General features: G+C 41.7%; 1 protein-coding gene across 1 annotated transcript in view; it reads right to left on the reverse strand.

The window, feature by feature from the left end:
* kcnq1.2 (potassium voltage-gated channel, KQT-like subfamily, member 1.2) overlaps positions 1 to 20,875 on the reverse strand; it is a 322,797-nt gene that overhangs the window by 113,367 nt on the left and 188,555 nt on the right. Inside the window, exons 14-17 of the mRNA XM_054733559.2 lie at positions 6,384 to 6,459; positions 4,902 to 4,996; positions 3,691 to 3,731; positions 3,055 to 3,116 (exon numbers count right to left, since the gene is read on the reverse strand). Of these exons, the coding sequence (XP_054589534.1) occupies positions 3,055 to 3,116; positions 3,691 to 3,731; positions 4,902 to 4,996; positions 6,384 to 6,459 (274 nt within the window). The remainder of the gene's footprint in view (positions 1 to 3,054; positions 3,117 to 3,690; positions 3,732 to 4,901; positions 4,997 to 6,383; positions 6,460 to 20,875) is intronic.

Genomic DNA, 20,875 nt, shown 5'->3' on the forward strand with positions numbered 1-20,875 from the left:
GACCACAGCTTGAAGCCAGTGGGCCGTGCTTCAGTCTCAGAGGGAGGTCTTCAGGCTTACATTGGTTCAAGATCATTACTCCTCTCTCTGAAACAAAGAGGTCTGAGAATGACTAACGCATGCAAACAGCAGCGTTAATGAGCACATAGACGTGGTAAAGTAAATATTCAGGCGAGTGAGGGAAATCCTGAGTTGGCTCACATGAATGGAGAATGAGTGGCTGCAGAATGCATTGTTCTATTGTAAAGCAACTGTGTACATGTGAAAACAACTTCACATCAATGTATAGATAAAAAAAGTTCAATAACAAATGTGCCAGAGAACCTAAACATTTGCCATAAGGCTGCAGGATATTAGAAAAACATGTTACTGTAATATTATTAATGAACATTACAACATCTGTCCCTCCCTGTTCCTTCTGGGATCACTGCGTTATTGGCCATCATCATCTACAGGTGCTGGTTATAAAATGTGAATGTCATGACAAAGTTGATTTATTTCAGTAATTCCATTCAATAATTGACACATGCATTTCAGATTTTTTTCCTTACACAGACTGATATATTCCAAACGTTTATTTCTTTCTTTCTGATAATTATAACTGACAACTAATGAAAATCTCAGATTCAGGATCTCAGAATATTAGAATATTGTGAAAAGGTTCAATATTGAAGGTCCCTGGTGCCACAGTCTAATCAGCCAATTAACTCAAAATACCTGCAAAAGCCTTTAAATGGTCTCTCAGTCTAGTTCCGTAAGCTACATAATCACGGGGAAGACTGCTGACTTGACAGTTGTCCAAAGACGACCGTTGACGCGTTACACAAGGAGGGCAAAACACAATTGGGCATTGATAGAGGCTGTCTGTTCACAGAGCTCCGTGTCCAAGCATATTAATAGAGAGGTGAAGGGAAAGATAAAATGTGGTAGAAAAAAGTATACAGTGCTCAGCATAAATGAGTACACATTTGTCAGAAAACCTTTAGTTTCCTTTCAGAATCAACTTTTCTTAGTTTTTACCATACTACAAGACATTCCCACAAATGTTTATCATTGATGGCCAACAAGGTTTATTCATTTTCACACACAAACAAGTGATTTTCCTAACAAATCCTTTCAAGCCCATGTTGCAAAAATGAGTAGACCCCAATTATAGTCTTAGGAGAAAAGCCACACTTGAGACTACAAGATTCCAGTTAACATGCATCCAACCACAGGAGGGTTAAAGATAAATTTAAGAGGAGTCCAGCAGACAGGTGACTATTAAAGGGCCTTACTTAACAAAGAGAAGCCCTTCCCATTTCATTCAGTAATGGCTCCACATGGAAGAGAAATGTCACAAAATCTGAGAAAGGAATCATTTCTTTACATAAAAAGGTGAGGGCTGCAAGAAGATCCGCAAAGCTTCACATATATAAGTTAGAATACTGTAGCAAACCTGATCCAAACTTTTAAGAAAGATGGAAGTGCAACCATCAGAGATTTCCAGGCCGTCCACCGAAGTTAACATCTAGACAGGAGTGTCTTCTGATAAAGGGTTGAAGAAAATCAAGCCAAACTGGAGTGACCGTTTCCGTGACACCATATGGCGCACACTGTACAGTAGAGTAACGGCATGCATGGGTATTGTCCACGAAGGAAGCCTCTCCTAAAGCCCATGCACAAAAAAGCACCCCTAGGATTTTCTAGGACCCATGCTGAAAGAGATGAAGACTACTGGGACTGTAGACTCTGGAGTGATGAGACAAAGATCTCTGTTTTTGGAACTAATGGTATCAATACTGTGCTGCATCGTAAAGGTGAAGTTCTCAAAGAGAAATGCATGGTGCCTACATCGAAACACAGTGGTGGCAGTGTGCTTACGTGGGGCTACATGAGTGCTGCTGGTGTTGTGGAGCTGCTTTTCATTGATGGTATCATGAACTCAACAATGTCCTGCTCTATACTGAAGGGGAAGACGCTGCCATCACTCCATTCACTTGGTCATCGTGCACTTTTCTAACACGATAACGATCCAAGACACACATCTAAAGCTACTGTTGCACTTCTGAAGAAGAACAGGGTGAAGATGATTGAATGACCAAGTGTGTCTCCTGATTTTAAAGAGGGTGTTCTCATTCATGGGCTCGACACACGGGAGGCGACAAACGACCGCGATCAGCGAAATTCGTCGCTGTCGCTTTTATTACCTGACACACGGGAGGCGACCCGTGGCAGCGGCCAGACCGTCTACGCGTTCTGTGGAGTCAGTGCTTCAAGAACCACCGTTCACAAATGAATGCAAGACGTGGTTTTCAGCTGTCTCATTCCTTGTGTCAAGCCACTCTTGAACAAGAGACAGCGTCAGAAGAAGAAGCGTCTCACCTGGGCTAAAGACAAAATGGACTGGACTGCTGCTCAGGGGTTATGTTCTCTGATGAAAGTAAATTTTGCGTTTTCCTTCAAAACCAAGGTCCCAGAGTCTGGAGGAAGAAGGAGAGGTACAGAATCCACGTTGCTTGATGTCCATTTTCTTTACGCAAGTTGAAAGTTATGCATCAGAAGTAAAATACATTTGCTTTAGTCGACTAAAATAAGACTAACACTAAAACAAATTGGACGACTGAAAAGTGACAAAAATTGAAAAGAATTTTAGTCAAAAGACTAAAACTAAATAAAAAATTTTTGTCAAAATTTTCACTCCTCAGATTTCATCACACAGCTGCTGCCAACTGGCAATGTCTCACCGCGTAAATCCCAGCACCCTGCCTGGGATGAAAAAAATATGTAACACTATCCAGAAAGCTTAGAAAGGAAAACATAATGAAGAAAAAAAGGTGCAGAGCCTAAACATACCTCTGGATCACTGCTGATAAGACACAGGGGGAGTGCATGTTCGGCACAAATGAAGCGAGTCCAGCCACAGTGACAGTCATCACACACACACACACACACACACACACACACACACACACACACACACACACACACACACACACACACACACACACACACACACACACACACACACACACACACACACACAAAGAGAAAGAGAGTCTTGGGTGTACCTACCTTATCTTCTAGTCTGATCAGTCTTGCTCCAATAGTTGGGAATTCTTTATCTTCTCCCTTTCCTAGTGAATTTATAAAAAAAGAAACAAATATCCTTACACACAAGCAAGCATTTGAAATTATAACAAACACTTTCTGTTGACATAAAATCCCCAAATCATCAATTAATGGATAAAATGACAGCAGCTGTAATGAAAAGTCCACCCAGATGAACGAACATTTGGACTGAATGTCAGTTTTTACCTTCATTCATTCAGCTTTACATCTTGTTCATGTCAACACTTTGCTTTTGTTTGGAGAGACAGTTATTTTTGTTTCATCACTGCCAAGTGATGAAATGTTTTATGATGCGAGTATTTTTCTTTTAATTTGACCAAAGTACAGTGGCATAAGAAGAATCGGTTTGATTTAAACAAAAAAAAAAAAAAAAAAAAAACGTGTGTCAAACAGCAAAAGTGCCAAAATATGTCTGCACGCCGTTTAGCAAAAATTCACATAATCACAGAAACACGCATGCACAAACACCAGGGAACTGTCTTTACTTCAGTGCTTTGTCTTGTGCATGCATGATGTGTAAACATGGAGGTGGAGTGGAGACTGATGGCTATCTATCAGATGGAGACTTTGTGTTTTTACCTGGAAGAAACATTCCCGGTTTCCCCAGGGTGCCGTCCAGCCTGAGGGGAGGAGAAAAGCAGATATAACGCAGAGAGCACACGATATTCAACTAAATATGATACGCTGTGGTACTTTATAGGGAATGTATGACAGCAACGTATAACTAGAGGGGGGAAATGATTTGAATTTGCAAGTTAGCCCACTAGAAACGATCACTCTGTTATTTCAGCAGTAGGCTTATTTGGAAAGTTGACAATGATTTTCAATATGACAATGATCAAAAACACATGGTCAAGTTACCAGAGGAAAAAGAACAAGAAGATACTGAAGACTTGGAGAGACTGTCAGTCTTCAGACCATAATCCCATAGAAAGTCTATGGATGGAGTTAAAGGTTTGAGTTGCCAAACATCAGCATGGCAAAATCATGACTTTGAGAGAAACAGTAAAAAGAAGTAGGACTAAACCCCCTTGAGATGTCTGCACATCGTGTAGAAGACACATCTGACCTTTGTGACTGCTAACAAAGGTTTTGACACCAAGTCCTAAAGCATGCTCTGCAATGGGATCAAAATTTCCTTAACTTTTTGAAAACACAATTGTTTAATTTCTCACAATATAAAAACCCCACTATTAAACCAAACAGGCAGGTGCTGGGTTTGTTCAAACATGAGGTGAAACAAAAAGATTTCAGAAGCCAATGTGCTGAAAACTATTTTTTAGATATTGTAGTCCTTGTTACGCTGTTTTAGAGGCAGACAGAACAAATACATCCAATACCATCAATAGAGGGTAAATTGGATTAAATAAATTGCTTAAGAGCTATTTATCTTTATTGTGACCCATAGCTGTGATAATCTATTAATTATAGAATATCAACGGCTTGGTCTTTAAAATGATTAGGCAGAAGATTCTAAGACTCTTTGTTTATTCAACCACATGCCTAATAGTTGTATTAGCATGGCAGAGCTAGCTGCTGCAGAAAGTTACTGTTGTAGACTTCCATGAACCATTGCTTCCACCGCAAAGTGTTATTTATGATCTTTTTGACACCAGATTAGGTAGATGGTCATTATAATGAGTCTGTTGTGTAGCTTGAACATTGGTTTTGCTTTATTTCTGGCTGTGAATTGCCCCCTTTTAGAATTTATTTCGAACATAAATAATCTGAGCAATAATAGAAAATGGCGTGAAGAGAAGAAAGCCCCAAAAGAAAGGCAGAACTATCACCTTCTCTGCAGCTCCTTGATGCGAACCATCATGTTGAGGTGACCCTGGGAATACTGCTCGATCACGTCTCGCACATCGTAGGGCTTCCGGGCTTCCTGTGGATCCATGCACATAGACACACACAAGAAAAACACACACACATGGTGGGACACAAAAGCCATTGTCAATCACAACCTCTATAGCTTGGTCCCCCGAAAACATCCCCAACCCCCTTGGGTGCAAAGGGTTCATTGTTGGCTCAATGTGTGTTTTGTGTGCATGTGTGCATGTGTGTTTGTGTGTGTGTGTGTGTGTTTGCGTGTGTGCGAGCGCACCAAAAAAAAGCACATGGTCATGAAGAGAGCAATCGTGTTAAGGCCTTTTCACAGCTTTGTTTAGTATGACGTTGATACAAGGGGTTTTGGAATGAACCCAATGAACCCTTTAGGGTCTCGCTGGTAGACACAGTTAAGTCTGAGCAGCTGAGATCACTTATGGAGTAATTGAAAACATGAAGGGCACTCAGAAACATTGAAGGAACCTGTTTTTGTGGAACCATTAAGAAGATTATTTAGTATAAATCTAATTACCTTAGCATCTCGATCATTGCAGTATGTTTTGTTACACTTTGGCACATTTTTTGCTGGCTTCTCTAGGTATTGGATGCAAACACGGCCACGGAACTCTCACCCCCTCCCCTCGGGTATCTTTACTGAGACGCTTCTGTCGGAACCGAACACCCGCAATACCAGAGGAAACAAGACTGTGCTAAACACCAGTCGCTGTTTTCTAGGTCCAGACACATTTTGTTGTCCTCTCCAAATGGTGTTTTTCTTTATGGGACTCAGGTAGTTTGTCCTAAAGTTGAAGTAGAAGCTGGCTGTTTCTCCTCCTCTGAGACCATAACCTCTCACACCAGTGATCATCTGTTGGTAAATACGCGAGTGTGTGATGAGTGGAGGACCTAATAGTTGCTAATGGTCCAAAACATGTTATTGGCGGATGTTTCTAGGCAAATGCGAAAGAACCACTTCTTTTCCTTTTATTTTATTCTCCACAAAATATGTATAGCTATACTATGTTAGCACTTTGTTAAGAGGCATGGAAAAATCCATTTTGCTTTCCAAATTCACCATTGCAGCTTTGTTCAGTGTAGGAGTGTAAGTTTGGCAAATTTTAGATTTTATCTACACTGTTCTAGAATTCTAGAATGTGACCGAATAGGGAAATGGAAACATTTGACTGAACTGAAGTGACCACAAGGTCAAATGTGCAGGTTAATATTTTCAACCTCACACATTTTGGGCCCCCCCCACTCACTCACACACACACACACACACACACACACACACACACACACACACACACACACACACACACACACACACACACACACACACACACACACACATAAACTGTTTTCACTCAAATCTTCCTTCTTCCTTATCCGTTACTTTTCACTTAAGCTTTCCAGCCAGGTTTCCCTCTCAGGATTTTCCTTACCTGAAATTTCCTCCTTGCCACAAAGTACTGCATTCTTCGGAGGACTTTTACTGCAGACCTTTGAGCATGGGACAACCTGTGATGGAAACAGAGAAAAAAACATCCTAAAGTAAAGAATATTTACTACAACAATAAAATGGGTTCAAATATGTATTACACAGAACAAGATTAGTTGGGGTTTTCAAAAAGAAATCAGCATGCTAATGTTTGCTCCCATTTAATACACCTCTGTGCTTTTATGGTAAATTCAGTAACCAATAACAAGAAACCAAAAATCTAAAACAAAAATTTTGATATTTAAAAGAGTTCCAGTGAATATGAACTTCAACTTGTTTTCAACAAAGCTTCCAAAAGTATAAATACTTTGAAATGATCTAAGCTTTGATAAAAGGCTTTTGTTTTGATACATACACTGTGTAAGGAACATGAAGACATCCTTAATAAAAATAAATAGTAAAGCTGTTGCCTGTGTCTTGTGGCTTGTTATGGTCACCTTGGTAACTGCACACCTGGATCTACCACTATCATAGTACTGCATCCTTCATTAGACAAATTAAAAAAAAGTCTAGTACAAACTAAGTCTCAATCAGTCACTGCACAAAAACTGTCAAAAACAAAAGAGACAGAAGCATCTGATGATCAAACATGTTCATTGTTGTGTTTTATGGAGGAGATGTTACAAGTTCCCTCTGGGATTAATAAAGTATCTTTGAACTGAATTGAATTTAAAACAAAGACCCTTAAGGGCTTTGATAAGTCAAAATTCAACAGCAAATCAGGCAAAAGATAATAAAAGAAAACATATCAAAAGAACAGTTTGACCATATAAAGCCAAACTTTCCATCAAAGGTCTCTGAACTATATAAATATTCACAGGGAAAGTTTGTTCCCTATCTGTCCCATCCTATGAAACACACTGGCAGTGGTGGAGATTTTGTTCAACACTTAAACTATGCAACCTTGTGCAATGTTAAAAAGAAGATAAACAGATTCAGTGTGAATTACAAATATTCCAAAAACATACATCCCTCAGTTTAAAGTAGCACATCTGTGTAAACACAATGAAAAGGCTCACTCAGTTAAAGGCCTTAGCACTGAAACAGAGACGTTATGGATGTAAACAACACACTTACTCATACGCACATACCATAGTGACTATCTGGCATGCAGTTTGGTTTGTTTTTCAAGGAGGCCCACTGAGTGCAGTGCACTGGTGCTCATTCAGTTTACTTGTCAGATGCTGAAACAAGCTCTTGAATGTTCTGTGTGTGATAGCAGCACAATTAAATAAATAAAGACTGTGTTCTTACGAATATTTAGTCAGCTCTTGTTAGTAAGTAAGTTATAACAAGTTAAAAGACTGTAAACTTAACTTTTCATTTGGCAACTGTTGGAAAAAGTTCAAAGTGTAGTCATGTGGAATAATATAAGACAGGCTGTGTGAGCCCTGTTGGGATGTTCTGCTTTCAGATCATTAAGACCATCATGATCTTTAGTAAGCTAATGTAATTTTGGCTGAATGGAGAATGAATCTCGCATATGGGAAGCCCCCTGCTGACCGATTAGACCAGCCAATTGGAGGCTCCCCAATGCAAGTTGTTGAGCTGGCCAATCAGTTGACAGTGGGTATGTTGCGTCAGTTCAGCCCGAAAGAGACCACAAGGGTAAAAGGTCTGAAAAAACGGCCAGTTGAGCACGGAAAAAAAACAGTCAACCCAGATGTGAACACAAAAATCCCTACATGAGCAGGACCTGGCTGGCCTAACAGTGACTAACATAATTGGGCACCTGGATCAGTACAGGAGCACAGCACAGAAGGGCATCAACAGAGATACCAGGAGGAGCCAAAAAATCAGCTGCCCGACAAACCAACCTGTGCACGACCTGGACAGTTCACAAGAAAGCTTTTGATTTTATGCCACACTCCTGGATTATTGAATGCTTGGAGCTGTAGAACATCAACAGGACTCTGAGACCACTCATTGCAAGTTCAATGGGGCTGTAGAAAACCACCCTTGAGGCCAATTGCAAGCCGAAAGCATAAGTCTCCATCAAATGTGGCTTATATCAAGGAGACACACAGTCCTCACTGGTGTTCTGCATAGGTCTGATCCCCCTCAGTCAAATAATCAACAAGACTGGCTATGGATAGAGATGGAGCGAGCAAGACATCGACATCGACTCACTGATCCACACCGCCAGGATCTGCAGCATTGGTACCGAAATGTCTTTCGGACTTGAGAAGTGTGGTCGGAAGGTGACAAAGAAAAGGAAGGTAGTTCCCACAGAAGGGGTTTCCCTCCCAGAACGAACATTAGCAGACATTGAGGACAGCTACAAGTACCTTGGTATCCCACAAGCAAATGGCAACCTCAATAAGGCTGTAAGGAAAGGAGCCACAGCCAAATACCCACAACAAGTAAGGCAAGTCCTCAAGTCAGCTCAATGGCCAGAACAAGATCTAAGCAATGAACAGCTACACCCTGCCAGTAATCAGATATTCTGCAGGAATAATAGGCTGGCCAAAGGAAGAAATACAGACCACAGATGTTAAGACACAGAAGCTCCTAACCACACATGGAGGGTTCCAACCTAAGTCCAGCTCCCTGACTGTACACTAGCTGTAAGGAGGGAGGCCCAGGACTAGTGAGTGTGAGAGCCACTGTCCAAGCTGAAACATCCAAGATCCATAAGTACATCAAGGACAAACAGACAGCTGTCTCAGAAAATAGAAAACAGAGGAGCTGAAGATACCATCATAGGTGGACAAACCACTAGATAGCATGTACCACAGATATCAAAAAATCCTACAAATAGCTAGAAAGAGCTGATCTGAAGGTCTGCACAGAGGCACTCATCAAGTCAGAGGACAGCCGTCGTGGTTAATGTGGCAATACCAAGTGATGCAAAATCAGGAAAAAGGAACCCGCGAAACTAGAGAAGTACCAGGGCCTCAAAGAAGAATTTGAGAAAGCTGGACAGTGAAGACATCGATGGTACCCGTTGTCATCAGGGCACTCGGAGCAGTAACCCCCAAACTGGAGGAGTGGCTAAAGCAGATCCCAGCAAAAACATCAGGCATCTCAGTCCAGAAAAGTGCAGTTCTAGGAACAGCTAAGATACTGCAGAACCCTCAAGTCCCCAGGCCTCTGGTAGAGGACCTGAGCTTGGAAGGATGAGCAGAGGGGAAGAAAGGAATTTTTAAACGGGAAAACTAGATATTACAAATCATCATATTTCACACCCTAACATCGTCGTCGTCGTCGTCTTCCTCCGCTTATCCGGGTCTGGGTCGTGGGGACAGCATCCCAACTAGGGAGCTCCAGACCGTCCTCTCCCCGGCCTTCTTCACCAGCTCCTCCGGCAGGACCCCAAGGCATTCCCGGACTAAATTGGAGATGTAACCTCTCCAACGTGTCCTGGGTCGACCCGGGGGCCTCCTGCCGGCAGGACATGCCCGAAACACCTCCCCAGGGAGGTGTCCAGGAGGCATCCTGACCAGATGCCCAAACCACCTCAACTGGCTCCTTTCGATCCGGAGGAGCAGCGGTTCTACTCCGAGTCCCTCCCGAATGTCCGAGCTCCTCACCCTATCTCTAAGGCTGAGCCCGGCCATCCTACGGAGGAAACTCATTTCGGCCGCTTGTATCCGCGATCTCATTCTTTCGGTCACTACCCAAGGCTAATGACCATAGGTGAGGACTGGGACGTAGAACGACCGGTAAATCGAGAGCCTGGCTTTCTGGCTCAGCTCCCTCTTCACCACGACAGATCGGCTCAGCGTCCGCATCACTGCAGATGCTGAACCAATCCGCCTGTCGATCTCCCGATCCCTCCTACCCTCACTCGTGAACAAGACCCCGAGATACTTAAACTCCTCCACTTGAGGTACTAACATGAGAAGGAAAATCTCACAAGACCAAATGTTTATGTGTTTATGTGTTTATTCATTTCGCAGACGCTTTTATCCAAAGCGACGTACAAGTTTTTTTTTTTTATAACCTATAGGGCATGTTGTGATGTGTGGGGGAAACTGGAGTACCCGGAGGAAACCCATGCATGCATGGGGAGAACACGCAACTCCACGCAAAAAGGCGAGTTTTGAACCTGCAACCTTCGTGCTGCGAGGCAACAGTGCTAACCACTGCGCCACCATGTAACTTCATAACTTGTGCACATCATTAAAATCGTCAGAAGAGGAGAACCGGGTCAAACATTTGGTTGATTATCCCGCCGTGGGAATCAGGCTTAAGTCGTGGTAGGAATTAAGTCCTCGTCATCCTGAAACCATCGTGTTGCTGCCATGTGAACACAGTAGTGTGTTGGTTCACACTGTCACCCCACAACAATATTGTCTATGGTAAAACTAGGGCTGGGAATTAATCTTATCACAATATAAAATGTTTCTTTAGTTGATATCAATCCACCCCCAATATAAAACAAATAACTTATTTTGTCAATCTTTATTGCTCTCTCTATCCAAAGGTTATTGTAAGGATCTGCACCTTCTGCCCCTGCTGTCATGGGTCTTGTGTCCTCTTGTTAGGTGTCAATTTGACTCACCTGTTCCTTGTTACATTTCCCACCTGCTTCCCTGATTACTCTCCTGTATTAAAACCCTCTGTTTGGGCTTGTCTTTGTCAGATCCTCATCTTGTCTCCTCATCATGTCATCCTTCCTGCCATTATTCTAATAAAACTGTAATTTTTAACTGCCAGTTGGCTTTCTTTGCCTGCTCTCCCATATTTGGGTCCAAACCAAAACACTACAATGTCAGTTAATGACAGTTATTTTTTATTTTAAATATTTAATTTCAAAAGCTGAACCTGTAAAACATCAATCAACTGATCTGAACTAATAAACAAGGTTTATTTTAAACTAAAATCTTCAAACATTAGAGGAGAGCAGGACTCAATCAAACAGACATTAAAATGTCAAATCTCAAAATATCTGCTTGTTTTAAATGTAGCTTCTTTAAAAATAAGCAATAAAAATAAGCATAAGGAGACAGGTTTTCTACCAGTAAACAACTTTCAAAGAGAAAAATAAAAACAGTAACATATCCATCATCTTTTGTCAGAAAAAAAATTATTTGTGTGTGTGTGTGTGTGTGTGTGTGTGTGTGTGTGTGTGTGTGTGTGTGTGTGTGTGTGTGTGTGTGGTTTCTCTTGAAATAAAACGGCACCTCCAACAGTAAATGAATAACCTTTGAATAAGTATTGTACACATATGTCATCCATGAGTGTGTGATGTTTTGTACACATCCCTCAGAAACCTTTATGTACACACACACACACACACACACACACACACACACACACACACACACACACACACACACACACACACACACACACACACACACACACACACACGGAAACACATGGCTTCCACCCACCTCCACCCCAAACAAGGGTCTTTGTGGAGTCAACAAGTCGCTCGGAGGTCTTAATTAGGGAAAAGGACAACAAAAGGACTCAACAGACAATGCATTGACAAGGGACCATAAAACATGGACATCAAAGAGTGTCTCTTTCCTGCCGTCTATGCTAGGCTTACCCAACTTATAGGAGGAAATGCACACAAACAATACGGAAAATAAGGACCATGAGGCCCAGTTTAAGGGGGGAAAAAGAGAAGAGGTCAACCATAAATGTCTTTTGTGTGTGCTTTGGACATTAGGGAATGAATGGGGATTTAAAGACCATGTAAAAATGGGAATGATTTTGAACTTTGTACCTGTTTCTTGCACATGTTCAGTGAGTAAGTGTGATAAAAAAAAAACACAGGACCCTACCAACACAGACACCATTTCACTATATATTTTGCACACAGAAATTGAAAGAATGTCCTACATTCCCACGCTTAAGCCGGGCGTACACTGTGCGACTTTTTCACTTTTTTGAGCCGATTTTCCACTCGTGCGAGAATCCACGACATCGGGGCGAGTTTTGTGCCGAGCGGTCGTGTAGTGTACAGGGGGTTACGAGAGGCGATTAACACCACGTGACCAGCTACCGGTCAGCAGTCGTGAGCTTGCATGGACTTCTGGCGTGTTTAATATTTTGCTCGTCCCTCGTGAGGGTATCGCACTGTTGAAGCGGCGCTGCGAGCAGCTGCGACTCAAAAAGTATCAGAACCGCTCACGGCGCATGCGCAATCCTGCATCAACACCGCTCGCCCGCTATTTCCCTAATAACACACGTTGTTCGTTTTTATTTCTACACGTTTTTTTACTCACAAAGATTGTCAAGAAAGCGTGTTTGTCGTGTTCATGTCAAATTAAACTGATCACAAAACACAGATTTACTTTCTTTATTTCGTTTTCCTCATCCAACCCCCATAAATCCCTGTGTGTCCTCCTGCAGCACTCCCGAAGGACAACAGGCAAAACAACACAAAAAAAGTCTGACGTGTTGAGTAAAAACTGCTATTTTTAGCATATTTTTAGGGCCGACGTGTTGCTACCAGACGTACAGTGTGAGCAGTCAGGTCGCATCTGAGAACTGGGTCGTACAGTGTGAGCGCATGACTCGTGAGGTCCGCCCTGCGAGGAAGTCGTACAGTTTGAGCTGAAGCTGAGTGCTACGAGTGAAAAAGTCGCACAGCTTCCGCCCGGCTTTAATGCGGCCCTGAAAACATTTACCAAATCTCTTCCCTACTCACCCCCCCCCCCCCCCCCCCCCGGCTTTGAGTTTGTTATCTTGCAGCAGATTTGATACAAGATCTGTTCTGGAGACTCCCGTTGAGCTCGGGACTCACTCACCACCACTTCAATATACTCTCCGTTGTCCTGCACCATATGATTTACTCTTCTGGAAGGCTGGTAGAATGCATTTTAATACTGAGGATTAAACCACGGCTCCTCACAACAGACTCACTAGTTTTCATGAGGTCAAATGCAGAAGTCATCTACTGCTGGAGCTCTTAATTACAACTGACCCTTTAAAAAAACTATGACAGATTTAGCCCCATGGCTTCTCCTTGACCCTTCTACTTTAATAAGTTTTTCTCCCTTTCTTATTTTCAGATGGTCACTTTGGAGATCTCAGAGTTGTCAATGGCAACTCTCCCTCTTCCCCCTCCACTCTTTTGCAGGGGACTGTCAAATATCCTGTGCTTCCATGGAGCGCAGCAATAACCTTGGAGTCAGTCGGTAGAAAGCAGACTTAGACATCAATGTGTAACAGTCTGAGCCCAGCAGGATTGCTGGCCAGTGTGTGTGTGTGTGTGTGTGTGTGTGTGTGTGTGTGTGTGTGTGTGTGTGAGGGAGAGAGAGAGAGAGAGAGAGAGAGAGAGAGAGAGAGAGAGAGAGAGAGAGAGAGAGAGAGAGAGAGAGAGAGAGAGAGAGAGAGAAAGAAGCTTTAAAAATGGCTGCTTTTATTATCAGAGATATGTGCTCTTCCCCTGTTCTCAAGAACAGACGTCTTTTTTATCCTACCTTTGAAGGATGATGTGATTACATCCCTTTAAGGAATGTCAGAATTAAGTGATGGAACCTCAAAGGGTGTTTTGGTAAGAACTGAAAGTGGGCCAACAAGAAACAATACTGTAACAACAGTTATTCTGTGAGAATTTTAAGATAGGACTGGGTATCTGTTCAGGATAATTAGAAAGACTTACATGTTGCTGCATTTTCAACTGTACCTCTAATTCCAATGGCACGTTTAAGTAAAACAAAAAAAGCCAGTGTTTTACAAATTTTGATGGGGAATTCAAAACTATAACCTTTCAGAAATTATGATATAATAGTCTATTTTGTTGCTGCACTCTGCTGACATGTGATCTGGAGCCATTTCCACACATTTGAAGAGTGCCTCAGAAATGAAAGAAGCTACAATCATCAGAGCTGTTTTGGAATAATTCTAAGCCATGCTTAAACTCTTATTTCTTTTGTGCTTTGCTGGGTTGTGTTGGTGTCAACAGCATTGCCATCTGGTGGCTCTGCATTAAAACTGTCAGGACAGAGAGTTATTTTATTTAATTTTTCTGCAGAAATGCTACAATTTGGTTGAATCTTGACAGAGGAGGACCGTGTACTCTATGTAACATCTGCTTCCTTGTCTTTTATTTATTTATTTTTTTTTTTTTTGCTTGCTGTTACTTTTGTCTATTTCTTCAATTGTTGTCAATCAAATTTTATTTGTATAGCACCTTCCACTGCCTTTACAGAAGCCCAAGGCTCTGAACATGACATAAAAACAGTAAAAGTGCAAAAAAAAACAAAAAGTTTTAGTTTTGTTTTGGTTGTTTAAATATTTTCACCCTGAAACACACCATGTCCTCCTGTTCATAACCTGAGGTGTGGTGCTGCCTCACAAAATTTTATTTTTATTTTTAATGAGCCTGATTGGTTGGTGCCCTCCTGGCCATTAGGTGTCCTACACACCGTGTGATGCGCATGGGTGGAACACCGGCGCTGGCTGTTGTCAACTTCACCCAGAAGTGCAGATTAAAGCTCTCCTGGTTTCTGGGTTTAGTCTCAAAGGATGGGCAGGTGTTGCTTTTTATGTTATATAGTCAACATTTTTGTAATTTTACAAATAAAAAAGGGCTTTATCAACTGATCTACTGCATATATAGAAGAAAAAGAAGAGATTTTTTTATATAGCGTCTCTCAAGATAAAGATCATTGGCAGCAAATGATCTGTCACCTTTGGTCTTTAACCTGGTGTGCAGGTCCCTCTGGTCACTGGGCCTCAGGAACCTGCTAGGGGTGTGGGGACAGAGAATATCACCAGTGTAAGATGGTATTTATGTCGCAGAAAGGCTTGATGTGGATTGGATTGGAGCTCCAAAAGCACAGAACCAGAAGAAGCCACATGAAAAATTTAGAATTTGTCAGTGGCACTTTTTTTGGTTGACAAATAAAAAAGTCATTTCATTGTATATAATCAAAAATGTGTGAACACCACCGTTGAGGCCGAGCCTGGGCCGCTGGGTTCTGGGCTCAGCTGGCTTGGGGCTCCCTCCATCTTTTGCAGATCTCTGGGGACAGATCTCTGGCCCCTCACACCTCCTATTGGACGCACAGGTGCTCACATGGTGCTCTCATAAGTATGGAGTTGGGCATTTTCCACACATGTCTTAACCCTCCCACTGTCTTTATGAGTGACCCCACAAGGAAAGTTGACCATTGAGCAGGATTGATGGTTTATCCCTTCAGGTCCATGTGACAGGGGTGAGGTGGTGCTCACTCCTCACCCCGTCACATGGACCCAAGGGATAAACCATCAACCCTGCTCAATGGTCAACATTCCTCGTGGGGTCACACCCATTGTGGGAGGGTTAAGGCTGTGGTTGGCACTAAATGCACTGTGATTTATTATCGTGTGATTGTTCGGCAGAACAATGTTGATTTTATATTTCCGCATTAGGTTGACACAGTGATATTTTGCTCTTGTTACATTGTTGTGTGTCCCTTTTATTAAATATTTTTCATCATCTGCAGCTCAGCTCTGATGTGGCTCACTTCTAGGTTGAGAAAAAGGGGTGCTGGTGCTCTTTCTCCCCAGAGTACAACTTACAAGGCATTAATTCCTACTTGAGATGATTGCAAATGTATTAATTAAATGAGTGAACTGCACCTTTAAAGGAAAATGTCTTGCAAATTACCTAGATATAATTCTTTAAAAATTACCAGAAGTTTACTAGAAGAACATTATTTTGCATAACATAACTGTAGAGTTAGCCTACATGTGTATTTTGGGGTTTCAATTATGATCAGTAAGATTTGATGATTCCACTTAACTATAGAACATCAACCTGATTGATCCTTGAATATTTAACCAGAACAATCAGGATTCTTTGTTTATTCAGGGACTGTAAACACACTTCGTATTAATTCAAAGACAACTTTATAAAAAAAAGACATTTATTTTCTAAACGAATTAAAAGACATGACAACCATGAAAGAGTGATGTGTGTTGGAGTGTGTGTTGTAGTGTGCTGTGTGATGATGAAATGTGATGTTTATCAGAACCCTCGTATCTGGAAGAAACTGAGTTCTGAGTGTGATTGAATTTGGTCTGCATTAAACTAGAAGTGATGGTTTATGAAACCACATCAGACGCAATCTGTCACGCCTACGTACCCTTTATCGGAGACCCCTTTTGCAGATTCGGAATGTCAGGAAGTCCGTGGACCCCAAGGCACCGAAGTCCGTAGGAGAAACCGCAGCACCACTAGACTGGTCTCGAGTTGTCTCCAGGTCACAACAGGTAATTGTTTGCGTCTAAGGCAGGACTCTTAAGGAGTCGAAGTGGTGTCAGCTTTGCTCTGGAGGAGCAGTTTGCTGAGTCAGCTTTAGTGTGCAACAGGTTTTGACGGCTTTTCAAAAGATGCGGTGGTTCAACGAGTTTTACTCCAGGTTGGCCAGTCCGAAGCTCTGCTCCAACTGAATCAACTCGGGAAGGGATTCTAGTTTTATTAAATCCTATGTTATGATTTACTTACAAATCAGAATTTGACATGTTAAGGAGGTTTTGCCAACAAGCCTCAGAAACCTTCTTCAGATAAAAGACGCTCTGATTTTGTGGATAAGAAAATATCTATGTGCATGCAATTATTTTAACTTGCGTCATGGAGATATGGTGAGTGTGTGCGCATGTCCAGTCACGTACACTGATTAAATATATGTGTCATTGCAAGAACACATTCATTTCATCCATATTAATCTAAGCACAGATTAATCAACCTTATTAACTTAAGCACAGATAATCAAAACATATCATTTAACACGTTGTCCATTCATTATATGATTAATTAACTCATACTGTTCATTTCATTATATGATTTAATTATAAAACTTCATCTTTGGTTCTGTGAAGCAAGGAACAGATAAGATGCACAGCTCGGCAGGGAGTCCTTGAGGAAGGAACATGATGTTGACAATCTGAGTGTAAACACGCACTGTAGAATCTTTCTTGCAGCTCGGAAGATTGGAAGATGCACAGAGCCAGATTAGTGTCTGAAGATGACCTGTCTCTGAAAAGGCCAAAATATAGTTGAAACTGACCATTTCTGGATGCTACATAACCATTGGTTGAACAAGCAGAAGCTATAGGCTTTAAAAGAAGAAGCTTCTACTAAAATGTATTTTAAATGTTCCAGTTCCAGTCAACCATTTTTATCAGAGGGTTTTAGTTCACTAACATCTGACAAAATATCGCTTTACAAACTGGAATACGCAGAGGTCCATTACCTACCCTTGAGGGTAGATTAGTCAAAGTTGTGCATTAGAGGCAAAGCTGTACTTCTTCTGTACCCTCATTTTTGATAGCATAGACTAGTCAGCCAAGGGAAACCAACCAGTTTGAAATAAGTAACAAGTTGCAGAACAGATAAATAAGACAATGTCTAGCTTCAGCTGCACCAGTGAAAATTCAAATAAAGTCTCTTATGAAGATAATTTTATATTAGTGGATTTTGGCGTTAAACACCTAGAAAACAGAAGTTTCTGAGTTTCTCCAATGAACAGGAAAGAGGTTAGGTAGTGAAGAAGGAATTATAATTCATGGATTAATAGGATTTGTTGCTATTTAGCAGGATTGAACATGTTAAAGAAAGAATCTATTTATTGCTGCCTGTCGGGGGCCGTCCTCCTGCCTGGGTGGGGTTCGAAGGTTTTTGGGGGGTTGGTACTTGTGAGGTGAGGTAGGGTGGTTAAGATTTATTTTTTTAACTTTTCTCATCCAAGAATAATCGGGGATAGCCCCTGGCATCGAGACCTCCCGGGCACTCAAAATTAACCCCCTCCATTTTGAAATCCACTCTATCCACCGTGTTTGGATTAAAATGTCTGTTTCTCTTTCATAGTGATCTGGTAATCCAAGCACATGAGCCCAGCGGTGAGTCAGGCCAACACAAGTGTTATTGTGTGCATGCATATGTCCAGGCACAATTAGCAACACCTTACCCTAGTGAGAACAAGGGCAAGCAAGGGTTGGGTCACAGACCCACCCAGCTTAAACCCTGCTTTGGGCCCAGTGGGAGAACTAAAAGGAAGAAGGAGGAAAGATGACATGAAGAAAATGTGACATGAAGGGTGACCAGTGGGCCCTCTTAGCTAAGGCTTCCCCTTCATAAGCCAATGGCTTTAGATTATAAAACTGAGCTTCTTTTCAAAAGAGCATTATTCCTCCATTCGTGTGGGGTCAGGGCAACAGTGGTGGTGAGGGAAGCTGAAGCTAAAGGCCACTCTTTAATTGGCCCTTTCTAAGAGTTTGCTATTTTGGTGATGCTTTCAACTCTGGGAGGCCCCGTCCCCTGATGGTCAGAGGTACGTTTCAGTATGAATTCAAAAGAACTGTGAATGTAGCAAAAACATGGAGTAAACTGATCAAGCATGCACAGGGATTCCACCATGATCTGGTCTGCTATGGTCCATGTGAGTTATCAACAGGGATTATCAAGAACACCAACTGTAATAAATGTAATTACATCAAAGCAGATGCGCAAATAGTTGTTGTTATAGAGGAAACACTCTCATTTATAAATTCCTTCAGTGCAGTTATTTTCCCTTCAATAAAAAGGTGCTTCTGATAAATGTAATATTCATTGAATAAACAGCCCTACCACTAATTTACAAAAAGAAAAGACACATCAGATAATTGCACACAATGCAGTGGAAACTGGGATTTGACAAATCCTCTAAATATTTTTGTTTTAATTTCATTATTATTTTTGATGAGGAATAAAACAGAAGCCACCCTAATAAAAAAAAACGTACAATATCTTACATCATCTGTCACAAAAGCAACTCTCACCTCATCTGTTCACATAAACAAAAATATAGACTTGGAACAAGAGGTAAAAGCATTTTTCTTTCAAAACTTATTTAGTGTAACAATGCTTCTTGGCAATAAATATATAATTAGAAAGTATGAATAATCACCTTGAAAACGAGGTATAGGAAGGGTCATGCACCAGTGGAATATGCCAGATTGCTCTTTAAAATGTACCTAGATCCCTTGCAATAGCCTCCTGTTTGTTTTGACTCTTGTTCTGTACATCGAGTGCGGTCAGGTTCCAGTCACAGCTGTGTGACTGGCACCTGACTGGCATCTCTTGAACTCCTTGGTCATGCTGTGTTGTACCGAAGAAACCACCACCATAATGGGTAAAGCTGCAATTGCAAAATTGGAAAATAAATAGCTTAAAGCTTTTTGTCATGCCTCCTAACAACGTTCTGACATAGTTTAGCTATTGATTTATTGTGCTGAAAAAAAAAAACAAAAAAATTTGATGTTTGTTGACTGATACAGATGAGTGACATAAAATAATTCCTAAAAATTAAATGAAACAGCATAAAATCAGAAGTGATTGAACTGGTTACATAAGAACACAAAATCTTATTGTCTTGTGGTTTACATCTGAAAACACTTGATCTAAGTTCAATACTCCGAGTTAAAGAAGTAAAATAAATAAATAAATAAATAAATAAATAAATAAATGTTTCTTTTGCACAAATATGAGAAATCTGAAATTGAAGTCTCCAAAATAAAGAATATCTTTCTGTTCTGATTTGACTTTCTTTGTTCCAGCTGTTCCACTAAAAAGTACATTATTTTCTATTTTCGCCTGTGAATGATTACATCATTAGATGGAATAATACAAGGTGGCTTTTAGGTTTTGGCAGGATTAATGGTTGTGTCATGATCCCGACTGAGTGACTCTTAAGCAGACACAGCACACTCAGACTCAGAAACAAGTTTTTCTTAAAACAGTTTGTTTTCTTCTGGACCAGAGGAATCGTGAGACCAAGAGGAAGCGAGGATTCGAGGAGGATACTCATGAAGCTGTGGGGGGACCAGTCCTGAGAGAAAGGTGGGTATTCAGGAAGGTTGAAGGTTGTGTGAGCTAAACGGTGGGTTAGTGGTGTTTTCTTTCCACAGGAGAGCTGAGCGGCTTGGCAGAATCCAGTGCTAGAGCTATTGCAGCAGCGGAGAAAGGAGTGGCCACACCCGGGGAGACGGACGTCCAAACCAGTGAAGACGTGGAGAAGAGAACTTGAATGTATGAACCGACAAGGAACTTCCTGGGTCTTCAAATACGCGGAAGAGGTTGCTGCAAGGAACAGAGATAATCACAGGTAAGTACTTGGCACGAGGGGAAGCATAACTAAAGAGCATGTGGTCAGTTTACCACTCCATAAATGGAATCAGCTGACATCCGTCTGGTGGTTCCACTCCTCGTAAATACTGCTGCCTTGATGAGGTAATTGGCTCCAGCTAGTACCACTCAGCACCTGGGAAAGGAGACGAATAGCTCCACCTGCTGGATCCTGACACTACCTCCGCCTCAATGGTCGCCCCCAGGCGGCCGGCCCGGAGAGAAGGCAGACCGCCTCTCAAAGTCAGTGATGAGATCAGGGTCCATGATAAAGGACCGGGGAACCCATAAGCGCTCCTCTGGACCATAACCCGTCCAATCCACCAAATACTGGAGGCCTCAGCCTCGAAGGCGGAAGTCCAAGATGTGGTGCACGGAGA

Source organism: Nothobranchius furzeri, chromosome 4 (assembly GCF_043380555.1).
Source record: "Nothobranchius furzeri strain GRZ-AD chromosome 4, NfurGRZ-RIMD1, whole genome shotgun sequence".
In the NCBI taxonomy this organism is placed as follows: Eukaryota; Metazoa; Chordata; class Actinopteri; order Cyprinodontiformes; family Nothobranchiidae; genus Nothobranchius; species Nothobranchius furzeri.